Source organism: Pantherophis guttatus, chromosome 16, assembly GCF_059756535.1.
Source record: "Pantherophis guttatus breed Tessera chromosome 16, ASM5975653v1, whole genome shotgun sequence".
NCBI classification, from domain to species: Eukaryota; Metazoa; Chordata; class Lepidosauria; order Squamata; family Colubridae; genus Pantherophis; species Pantherophis guttatus.
Window position 1 is genome coordinate 8,060,878 of NC_142078.1, and position 12,407 is coordinate 8,073,284.

The 12,407-nt window shown below is 45.1% G+C and overlaps 1 protein-coding gene across 2 annotated transcripts in view; it reads left to right on the forward strand.

The window, feature by feature from the left end:
• LOC148111798 (uncharacterized) overlaps positions 1–12,203 on the forward strand; it is a 12,375-nt gene extending 172 nt beyond the window's left edge. The window contains exons 1-2 of one of the 2 annotated variants that reach the window (XM_087879549.1): positions 1–1,616; positions 9,458–12,203. The exon at positions 1–1,616 is cut by the window's left edge and continues 172 nt beyond it. In XM_087879549.1, the coding sequence (XP_087735675.1) occupies positions 291–1,616; positions 9,458–9,526 (1,395 nt within the window). In that variant the 5' untranslated portion in view covers positions 1–290 and the 3' untranslated portion in view covers positions 9,527–12,203. Of the gene's footprint in view, positions 1,617–5,052; positions 5,440–9,457 lie in introns of those variants that run through there. The other variant, XM_087879550.1, reaches the window with a different exon arrangement.
• Positions 12,204–12,407: the final 204 nt, after the last annotated feature.

The following is a 12,407-nucleotide window of genomic DNA, read 5'->3' on the forward strand; positions in this document are numbered from 1 at the left end:
ACGCTGCCAGACGTGTTGCCACCTGACCTTTGGAAGACCTTTAGATTGGCTGAGAAACTATAAACACGAGGGGGGGAAGAAGCTTAGTAGATGCATTTCGCGCGTTTTGATCACTTCCAGCTTTTCACTGGGATGTTAATCTTTTCATATTCAGTAAAAGTACCAAATTCTTCAAAATGCTTGAGTTTGGGGTTTTCTTTCCTGGATACTGAAGGAAGCATACCTGACATTAAGCTGGAAGTCATCTCAGTCATCCCGGACAAAACCCGAGGGGACTGAAAATCCAAAGTATGTCAGATCGTGGGAGTGATGACGAAGGGAAGATGGGGGCAGCAAGTTCAACCGCCCTCCAGTCGGAAAGAGAAACTGCAGAATGGCTGGAAAAACTCCGTTTGGAACCGGAGGAAGCTAGATGGTCCAAGGGTGTGGGCAGACTGCCGGACTGGGGAGAGAATCCCCGGGGAGTGACGACTTCCAGACCCCGGAAAAGGGAGGCAGTGTGGATGCAACAGCAGAAGGAACGTCTCATGATAGATCAAGCCTTGCAGCTTATCCGTGATGTGGAAGAAAGCAGAAAAAACCGTGAGTCTTTTGAAACTCCTGTGGAAAAGGGGGAAGCAGACCCCAGGGGGGAGGCAGAAGAGACAGCCTGCGGGGGAGAGGAAGAGTTTGAGGAGGGAACATCCCAGGCTTCGGCAGCTCGAGGAAGAGATGCAGCCGGCCAGAGAACCCCAGCCCTGCAGGCCCCCCCCCGCAGACGTAAAAAGCCAAAAATCCCCCCCCTTCCTGGAAAGTTTGATGGAAATCCTAAAACCTTGGGATTTTTCCTGACCCAAGTGTGGAACCACATGCAAGATTGGGGGGAGGACTACGAAACAGAGGCGGCTAAAGTCAGAAGCGTTGCGAATGCTCTAGAGGGAGTGGCGGCTGAGTGGATGGTAGTTCTCCACAATAACAACTCCCTCCTGCTGAGAAATTACAACCAGTTCATGAGGGCCCTTAGAAGACGTTTTGAAGATCATTTAGCTGAACGAAAGGCGAGACTCAGAATGAAGAGCATTCAGCAGGGCCGGAGGCCGGTGGCAGAGTATATCCAAGAGTTTCGTGAACTGGCACCTTATATGACAGGCTGGTCAGAAATGGCGCTTTTGGAGAGTTTCAAGGATGGATTGAATGATGAGATATATCGAGATTGCAGGAGCATGGGGGTCCCCGATGATTTGGATAGATGGTACATAGTAGCTGAGGATGTGGAGATCGAGCTGAAACGGAGTGAACTCCGAGGAAGGCGGATGGGGGACCAGTCATCCTCTCTCTACCGTAAGGGGGCGGCCAAGATGACTGGCGGGAAGACCGAATTCAAACCCAAGTCAAAGCCCTTCACCTGTTTCAAATGTGGGAAGGAGGGTCACCGGGCGGCCGAATGTCTCTCCAAACCACCGCCAAAAGCCACCGGGGCCAGCCAAAAGAAAAGCGATAAAATACCCGCCAAAACCCGCGGCACCGCCCTGAAAGGAGAAGTCGTTGAGTTCACTCCCCGGAACCAGCGTGAGTTGGGAACTCCGACCAACGATGACGACAGCGAGACAGACTCCGACTCGGACACCGATGAACGGGTGAGTCACACGGAAGAACCCTTACTCATCCCCGTAGAAGTAAGGGTGCCCTCCACAGGAACTCACGCGCAATTGTTAGCCCTGTTGGACTCGGGGTGCACTAGGTGCATAATTAGCCCCAAAGTAGTGGAGGAAATGGGACTGAGACTGAAAACGTTAAAAAGACCCATTGCATTTTGTCAATTAGATGGATCGATCGCAGGGGGGGGCCCAGCTAGTTTTATGACCGAACCCCTCGAACTACACTTGGGGAATCACATAGAAAAGCTCAGCTTTATTGTAGCCCCTGGCATGGAAAGGCCCCTAATTCTAGGACTGCCCTGGCTTCGAAAATGGAACCCACGAGTAAATTGGAAAACGGGGGTCCTGCGCATCCGTACGGCAGAACCACCTCCCGAAAAGGAAGGCCCCTCCCTAAGGGACGACATAAGACCAGAAGGGGCCGCAGTAGCCATTAACTATATTGAGGGAGAAGAGAAAATTCCGAAGGAATATTGGGACCTCAAGGAAGTGTTTAGTGAAAAAGCTTCTGATAATCTGCCTCCCCACAGGGCCACTGACTGCACCATTGAAATACTCCCAGGGGTGAAGCTTCCCAAACCAAAAATATACCCCATGACACCTCGAGAATTGGAGGAATTGCGAAAATTTATTGACAAAAACTTAGAACGGGGATTTATCGAACGAGCCAAACCCAAGGTAGCAGCGCCAGTAATGTTCCGCGAAAAGAAAGATGGATCCTTCAGATTGGTTGTTGATTATAGAAACATGAACGCCATTTGCGTGGAAAATGTCTATCCCCTCCCACTTATGAAGGACATGTTGGCCCATTTAGGAAAGGGGAAAATTTTTACCAAACTTGATTTAAGAGAGGCATACTACCGAGTAAGAATAAAAGAGGGAGATGAATGGAAGACAGCATTTAATTGCCCACTGGGGTGTTTCCAATTTAGAGTACTCCCTTTTGGACTACAGGGGGCCCCGGCCGTATTCATGCAGTTGATCAACGAAGTGTTGCATGAGCATCTATATAAGGGGGTGTTGGTCTATTTGGACGATATTCTAATTTATTCTGACAACATGGCCGACCATATAAGATTGGTTCGAGCGGTCTTGAATAAACTCAGAGCAGCTGAACTCTATGCCAAACTTTCTAAATGTGAATTCCATCAAGACAAAATCGACTATCTTGGATATCGTATATCGCATGAGGGAATAGAGATGGACCCGGAAAAGGTCCGGGCAGTAATGGAATGGGCCGCACCGCGCACCCGTAAACAGTTACAGAGTTTCTTAGGGTTTGCTAACTTTTATAGACAATTTATCCCCTCTTTCGCAAAAATCGCACTGCCAATTACAAACTTGCTCAAAACAAAAGGGGAAATAAAACCCAAACCCTCGAAACCACTAGAATGGACTATGGACTGTCAGGCCGCTTTCGAAAAACTGAAAAGGCTGTTTGCAGCTGAACCTGTGCTCAAACACCCCGACATAGAACAACCTTTTGTAATACAAGCGGATGCTAGCGACGTTGCCGTGGGAGCGATACTCTTGCAAAAGAATGAGAATGGAATATTACAACCCTGTGCTTACACATCCCGTAAACTATCTGAAACAGAAAGGAGATGGGCCATATGGGAGAAGGAAGCGTTTGCAGTTAGATGGGCGCTGTTAACATGGAGACAATTTTTGGAGGGGGCAAAACATCCTTTCGAGGTGTGGACTGACCATAAGAATCTAGAAGCATTAAAAACACCACGCAAATTGTCACCCAAACAGGCACGCTGGGCCCAACATTTCAAGCGTTTCAATTTCACTTTACGTTACCTTCCTGGGGGAAAAAATTTCATGGCAGACGCACTTTCCAGATTGCCACAGTACAACAGCATAAAGAAGGAACTGGTTCAACCAATGATCCCCTTAACGCAATTGGCAACACCCGTCACTACCAGAGCGCAGAGTAAAACCGATCCAGAACTCTCAGGGGATTTACTCGAAAAGTTACGAGAAGCACTAAAAGTTGACGAGTGGTTTAAACTCCACTCGAATGAATGCACACTTCGCGATGGACTAGCTTGGGTTGGATCGAAATTGTATGTTCCGTCCACATTAAGACCGACCGTATTGAAATATGCGCATGATGCCAAAGCCGCAGGACACTTTGCGTTTGTCAAAACTTTACATCTTGTTAAGAGACAGTTTTGGTGGCCTGCACTAAAAAAGGACATACAGACATATGTGGCTAGTTGTCCAGTATGTGCCTCGGCTAAAAGACCTCCCGGAAAATCCCCTGGATTACTGCAAAGTGTGGCTAGACCGAACGCCCCATGGAAGGAAATATCTATGGATTTTGTGGTGGACTTACCCGACAGTGAGGGCTGCACTGTCATTTGGGTAGTAACTGATTTGTTTTCTAAACAAGTACATTTCATACCTTGCTCAAAGATCCCTTCAGCAAAAACCCTCGCAAAGTTGTTTATTCGGCAGATTTACCGACTACATGGGTCTCCTAAAAGAATAATTTCTGATAGGGGTGTGCAATTTACTTCCAGTTTCTGGAGAGAATTTTTAAGATTGATAGGCTCCGCACAGGGGTTGAGTTCCAGTCACCACCCTCAGACAAATGGTGCTTGTGAAAGAACCAATGGGGTACTCGAACAATACCTTAGATGTTACGTGAATTACCAACAGGACAATTGGGTAGACTTGTTGCCATTTGCAGAAGTGGCGTATAACAATTCTGTGCATAGTAGCACCGGATTCACCCCTTTTAAGGTTGCATCAGGCCAGGATTTTGTACCCATTCCCGAGTTACCTCAAGAGGATCCTCAAAATCCCTCTTTGATAGACTGGATAGAACAATTAAGGAGCACCTGGACAGTGACTCGTAAGGCATTAGATGAGGCATACCGAGCTCATAAGGCACAAGCCGATAAGAAAAGGTCCCCAACTCACATTTACAAAGTGGGGGATAAAGTTTATTTGTCTACCAAATACTTACAAACCACCCAGAGGTCTAAAAAGCTGGGACCTAAGTATGTAGGACCATTCCGTGTGATCAGACTGATAAATCCAGTGACAGTTGAATTAGAATTACCAAAAACTTTGAGACGAATACATCCTGTATTTCATGTTAGTTTATTGAAACCTGAACACTCATCTCCCCTAAGGGTTGATCATAGCAACCCTCCAATTCCCATCCTAGTAGAAGGGGAGCAACATTTTGAGGTTAAGGAAATCTTGGACTCTAGAAAACACCATGGTAAAATCCAATATCTGATTGCCTGGAAACATTTTCCACTATCTCAGGCTGAATGGGTAAATAAACGGGATGTCCGAGCTCCCAAGAAAGTTCAACAGTTCTATGCCAAATACCCTGATAAACCTTGATCATTGTATATATTCTGTTTCTCTTTCTCTTTTTCCTTTTAATTAGGACTAACGTCTCTTCTGCAAGAGGGGCCGAATGTCAGCATCAGCTTTCCTGCTTTAGCTGCCATAAGAAACGGGGAGGGATTAGGTATGGAGCAGAGGGGGGGAAGAGAGCAGGAGGGGGTTTATCTTTGTAGGAGGGTACTTCGGGGAAATCGAAACTACATTTCAGAAGGGGATGGCCGACCAACTGTCCTGACATTCCTGATGGATGACGCTGCCAGACGTGTTGCCACCTGACCTTTGGAAGACCTTTAGATTGGCTGAGAAACTATAAACACGAGGGGGGGAAGAAGCTTAGTAGATGCATTTCGCGCGTTTTGATCACTTCCAGCTTTTCACTGGGATGTTAATCTTTTCATATTCAGTAAAAGTACCAAATTCTTCAAAATGCTTGAGTTTGGGGTTTTCTTTCCTGGATACTGAAGGAAGCATACCTGACACAAGGAGAGAAGCAACCTAGAACTAAGGAGAAATTTCCTGACAGTTAGAACAATTAACCAGTGGAAGAAGTTGTAAATGCTCCAACACTGGAAGTTTTTAAGAAGATGTTGGACAACCATTTGTCTGAAATCGTGTAGGGTTTCCTGCCTAAGCAGGAGGTTGGACTAGAAGACCTCCAAGATCCCTTCCCACTCGGTTATTCCGTTAATAATAAATCACCTCTCATCGATGCTTGAATCGGTCTTCTCGCCACCCACTGCAAGAGTTGAGTTGGATGACCCAATGGTTGCAGGAATCGGGTATGTCTAGTCTAGTGAAAAGAAGGACTAGCCGTGCCATGATAGTTGCAATATTTGACGGGCTGCCACAGAGAAGAGGGGGTCAACCTATTCTCCAAAGCACCTGAAGGCTGGACAAGAAGCAACGGATGGAAACTAATCAACGAGAGAACCAACCTAGAACTAAGGAGGAATTTCCTGACAGCGAGAACAAGGGGAACAGCTTGCCTTCAGAAGTTGTGGGTGCTCCAACGTTGGAAATTTTGAAAGAAGAGATTGGGCAACCATTTGTCTGAAATGGTTGGACTAGAAGACCTCCAAGGTCCCTCCCAAATCTGTTATTCAAAAGTTAAGAATTGAAGCGCCATCAGAGATGGAACTTTGGAGGATCCACCTGGGGTCTCCTTCTGAAGAAGATAAGGGCTCTCAAACACCATATATTCCAGTAAATCAAATAATATTTATTACGCTCTGGAGAACTTGAAGAAGGACTGTAAAAGAGCCGAGGTGGCGCAGTGGTTAGAGCGCAGTATGGCAGGCTACTTCAGCTGACTGCTAGCTGCAGTTCAGCAGTTCAAATCCGAACAGGCTCAAAGTTGACTCAGCCTTCCATCCTTCCGAGGAGGGTAAAATGAGGACCCAGATGGTTTGGGGGCAATATGCTGACTCTGTAAACTGCTTAGAAAGGGCTGAAAAGCACTGTAAAGTGGTATATAAGTATAAGTGATATTGCTATTGCTTCCTTCCATCCCTCCCTTTCTTCTTTCTCCCTCCCTTCTTTCTCTCCCTCTCTTTTCTCCTTCCTTCCTCCCTCCCTCCCTCCCTCCCTCCTTCCTTCCTTCCTTCTTTCCCTCCATCCCTCTCTCCTTCCTTCCTTTCTTCCTTCCTTCCTTCTTATGGTGGTGCAGTGGTTAGAATGCAGTATTGCCGGCTGGTTCTGCTCACTGCCAAGAGTTCGATCCTGACCTGCTCAAGGTTGACTCAGCCTTCCATCCTTCCGAGGTGGGTAAAATGAGGACCCAGATTGTTGGGGGCAAGAGGCTAACTCTGTAAACCACTTAGAGAGGGCTGTAAAAGCACTACGAAGCAGTATATAAGTCTAAGGGCTATTGCTGTTGCTTCCTTCCTTCCCTCCCTTTCTTCTTTCTCTCTCTCCCTCTCTTCTTTCTCTCCCTCTCTTTTCTCTTTCCTTCCTTCCTTCCTTCCTTCCTTCCTTCCTTCCTTCCTTCCTTCCTTGGTGGCGCAGTAATTAGAATGCAGTATTGCTGGTTGATTCTGCTCACTGCCAGGAGTTTGATCCTGACCTGCTCAAGGTTGATTCAGCCTTCCATCCTTCCAAGATGGATAAAATGGGGACCCAGATTGTTGGGGGCAAGAGGCTGACTCTGTAAAACCACTTAGAGAGGGCTAAAAAAGCACTACAAAGCAGTATATAAGTCTAAGTGCTGTTGCTATTGCTAAAATGGTTATATCTGGATTCTGGTGCTGCCCAACATCTGGTGATTGGGCCAAGTTACAAACATGAATGAATGAATTTATTGATTGATTAGCCCTTGGGCCATATCAAAGTGCAGAGTTCCAGAAACAAATCATTACAAAAGTTTGGTAAAACAATTTAAATGAAATTGGAATAACGCACGATTAAAAATGCAATTAGAATAAAATACGATCTAAAATGAAATCGGAATAAAATACAATCATTTGAGATACAATTTAAATATGATTAAAACATTGTAATAAACAAACAAATTGACCAATTGGGCAGCTGGAAGGAGTTGACTTCTCCATGATCTTTTCAGCAGGACATTCCAGGCTGTGGAATTATCCTGTGACCAGCATTCCCAGTTTAACTGAGCACGTGGAAGAGCTTGGGCTACAAGGGAAGGCTGAAAACACCTTTTGGAAGGAAACAACCACTCCAGAAATCAACACAAACTCAAAAGACGACTTGGTGTTAATGATCCCATTCTCCTCCAGCCTGATTGGAGAAAGAGGAATATTTGGAATCAGACGGCCAAATTGTGTAAAAGAATAACAAGGAGAAAGAAATAAATTTCCCATTTCTGACTTAATCAGGCCCTCCTTTTGGGGAATAGGGAGATTTCTAGAAACTAGTTCAGAAATAGATTCCTGATTATTGTTTTAGTTAGAAATGCTGGCTTTTGTGGGCTATGGGGGAAAAAAAAAAACCTACTCATTTGAGTAAACCATCTCTGCTGGCTTGCTGAGTTGCCATGACAACATTGCCGCCTTTATAACCATAAAGCCACAGGAGTAAAGTCCAACATGACTCCATCCTCTTTTGTCTACCAAACCCATCTTCTTCTATCTGCTGCACGGAAGGCTCGTTCACCTGATCCTGGACTCCATTCGAAGCTCATGGCGACAGTCGTCTCTGAAAAGAAGAAGTTGCCGGTTGCCAAACCAACATCTGGACTTGCTGAAATCTCGTCAAATAAATTAGTATGTCTTTAATTAAACCCACTTTTACCCAACTCCTGTTGTATTAAATTTAACAGGTGTGACACGTGAGAGAAGAGAAGAGGAGGAGGAGGAGCAGGAAGGAGGAAGGAGGAGGACAAGAAGAAGAGGAGGAGGAGGAGTGGAAGAAGGAGGAGAAGAAGAAGGAGAAGAGGAGGAGGAGGAGGAGTATGTTGAAGAAGGAAGGAGAAGGAGGAGGAGAAGAAGAGCAGTATGTTGAAGAAGGAAGGAGGAGAAGAGGAAGAGGAAGAAGAAGAAGGAGGAGGAGGAGGAGGAGAAGGAGAAGGAGAAGGAGAAGGAGAAGGAGAAGGAGAAGGAGAAGAAGAAGGAGGAGAAGAAGGAGAAGAAGGAGACGGAGACGACAGTGGGGTCCTTGGTGCTCTTTGAGCTTGGTTGTTTGCTTGCAGATGTTTCATTACCCAACTAGGTAACATCATCAGCACAAGTAGGTGTGTGTGGGGGGGTTTCTCCCTGCTGAAGAAAAGCAGATGATGTTGAAGACTCTTTGGAGTCTTGATGATCTCACGGACAGTTCTCTGGAAGCATTTTTTAAAATTATTTTTAATTTTGAAAGAAGAGACCTGTCAGTTTCCTCCGTTGAGGATACCAGCTTAGCTTAGACTTTGTAAACTAGCTTAAAAGCTTAGCTTACAACTCTGGCAAGAAGATCTAAACCAGCCTTGGATTACCATAGATCTCCTGCCCAACTTTACAGCGATGTTCTTCCCCTCGTCTCCCCTGCCTCCTTTCTCTCTCTTTCCTTCTTTCCCTGTCTCTCTTCTCTTCTGAACTTGGAAAGCATCAATCCCATTTGTGACAGCACAGAAATTGGAAACCACAAGTCAGCGGCCACCCAGGCTGTTCTCGCTGTCTTCAAAGCCGACAAAACTCAACCAGAAGCAGCCGTTGAAATGAAAAGAGGAACTTTGCAAGACGCTGGGAGCAGAACTCTTTGGCTGCAGAGCCATTCCTGCAGAGATATCAAGCTGGTCTTTCTTATTTATTTCACACATATTTCCCAAATATTGGCTGACTGCAAGAGAAACTTCTTGGCAGATTCTGTGACTGAATTTCTAGGGAGAGCAAAGCAGAGAGGGGGAAAAAATGTCATTAAGTCAGTGGCTTATTTAAAGTCTGGAAGGGTTTGGTGAAATTCATCCAAAGCTCCTCATTCAATTTTTCTTTTTTTTTTTGCTTCTTCCCCAGATTTCTTTATTGCTGAGACCTCAGCTCTTCTGCCAGCAGATGGCATACAAGGTGGCTGTCAGGAGATAACAAGCATTTAACGGAAGCACAACTTGAAAACATAACTTGACAATATAACGGGAAAAGAAGAGGGAAATGAAACCGACAAACCGAGACTTGGGAGCAAAACCCCACCATGCCAGGGGTGAAATCCAGCAGGTTCTGACAGGTTCTGGAGAACCGGTAGCGAAAATTTTGAGCAGTTCGGCGAACTGACAAATCTGGCTGGCCTCAGAGTGGGGTGGGAATGGAGATTTTGCAATATCCTTCCCCCCAGGAGTGGGGAGGGAATGGGAATTTTGCAGTATCCTTCCCCTGGAGTGGGGTGGGAATGGAGATCTTGCAGAATCCTTCCCCTGCCACGCCCACCAAGCCACACCATGCCCACTAAGCCATGCCCACAGAACCAGTAGTAAAAAATTTTGGATTTCATCACTGCCCTATGCCCAAGGTCAACTTTTCCATACTTCGCGGACAGGCTAAAAAAAGAAGTTAGATGAATCTTCCTTACCAAGCTTCAGTTTGACTTAGCTCGCCCTCCCTGCTACACCTGGATGGAAACTGATCCAGGAGAAATTCAACCTGGAAATAAGGAGAAATTTCCTGACAGTGAGAACAATCAACCCATGGAACAGAAGTTGTCTCCTGTTTGGCTGGGGGTTGGACTAGATGACCTACAAGGTCCCTTCCAACTCTGTTAATCTGTTTAAAAAAAAAAACATACTTGCTAGACACTTCAGGGTCTCTTGAATCAGATCCTGCCTTCCTCCAGGCAAGATGGAGGGACTTTTAGATGTGAAGAAACATGTCCTTTTCTAGTTTTCCTTGACCACAAATGCCGTTCAAAGAAGACAGGAGAGTTTTCTTCACTTGGGCACCAAGGACAGCTCCGCAAGAAAAAAAAGCTGGTGAAAACCATCGAGTTCAACCCCAAAGCATTTCATTTAGTATCAGTGTTTATCAAGGTAGGCATCTACTTCTCTCCTTACGGGCTGTCGGTTCTTGTAGGAGATGAGCAGACTAAGCTGGAAGGTGGGGTTAAACGTCTCATCAGTTTGGAATCATTGTACGGCCACAAGAATCGAATCGAATCGAATCGAATCGAATCGAATAGAATAGAATAGAATAGAATAGAATAGAATAGAATAGAATAGAATAGAATAGAATAGAATATGGAGTGGAATAGAATGGAATGGAATGGGAATGGACTGGACTGGACTGGACTGGACTGGACTGGACTGGACTGGACTGGACTAGACTAGACTAGACTAGACTAGACTAGATAATGGAATAGAATAGAATAGAATAGAATAGAATAGAATAGAATTCTTTATTGGCCAAGTGTGATTGGACACACAAGGAATTCGTCTTTGGTGTATATGCTCTCAGTGTACATAAGGAGAATAAAATACATTCATCAAGAATAAAAGGATACAACACTTAGTGATAGTCGAGGTTACTAATAAGCTATCCAATCGTACTAGGAAACAAATAAAAACAATATAATTGAAAGATACAAGCAACATGGTTATAGTCATAAGTGGGAAGAGATAGATGCTAGTAGGGAAGAGAAGAATAATAGTCATACAGTCTTAGTAAATTATTTGACAGTGTTGAGGGAATTAGTTGTTAAGCAGAGTGATGGCGTTCGGGAAAAAACTGTCCTTGTGTCTAGTTGTCCTGGTGTGCAGTGCTCTATAGTGTCGTTTTGAGGGTAGGAGTTGAAACAGTTGATGTCCAGGATGCGAGGGGTCTGCAGATATTTTCACAGCCCTCTTTTTGACTCGTGCAGTATACAGGTCCTCCATGGAAGGCAGGTTGGCAGCCATTGTTTTTTCTGCAGTTCTAATTCTCCATTGAAGTCTGTGTCTGTCTTGTTGGGTTGCAGAGCCAAACCAGACAGTTATAGAGGTCCAGAGACCCAAGTCCAGCTTCCTATGAATTCCCTTCATTATTATCTAGTGCCAATTTAGATTTATTTATTTTATTTATTTATTTATTTATTTTTGAATTTGTATACCGCCCTTCTCCCCGAGGACTCAGGGCGGTGAACAGCCAGATAAAAACACCAGATACAAATATTAAAAAACATTTAAAAATATATATAGATTTGGCCCCGTTAATTAAAAACGATCAGCAAAACAGAACAATTAATAAAACCCTTAAAAAGAAATTAAGCGAGCCCGGCTTGTTGAAAAAAGAAAGTTTTAAGGGCACGGCGGAAGGCACTGAGGTGATGGATTCTCCTTATCTCAGGGGGCAACTGATTCCATAGGGTAGGTGCCCCCACAGAGAAGGCCCTCCCCCTGGGGGTCACCAGCCTGCATTGTTTGGCTGATGGCACCCCGAGGAGGCCCTCTCTGTGGGAGCGCACGGGTCGGTGGGAGGTCGTCGGTGGCAGTAGGCGGTCTCGGAGATAGCTAGGCCCTATGCCATGGAGATTTAACTGTTAGTTGACCAGATTCTAGGATATAAGCAGAAATAATAAACTCTTTATAATGTTTTGAACTTAGCAAGTGTTCTTTCTTCTTTGCACCTGGCAATTCTGTTGCATAATTTCTACTGTCTTGCTCTTGACCTCAATCATCCAGGAGTGTTCACAGCTGTGCCAAAGGTTACTATTTATGTTGCTTGTATTTTTTGTCATGGATTGCACCAGTGAGGCTAAAACCAATTTTGTTGTATACATGATGTACAATGACAATAAAGGCTATACTATACTATACTATAAAGTAAAGGTTCCCCTCGCACATATGTGCTAGTCGTTCCCGACTCTAGGGAGCGGTGCTCATCTCCGTTTCAAAGCCGAAGCGCCAGCGCTGTCCAGAGACGTCTCCGTGATCATGTGGCCGGCATGACTCAATGCCAAAGGTGCACGGAACACTGTTATCTTTTTTTTTTTTTAATTTGA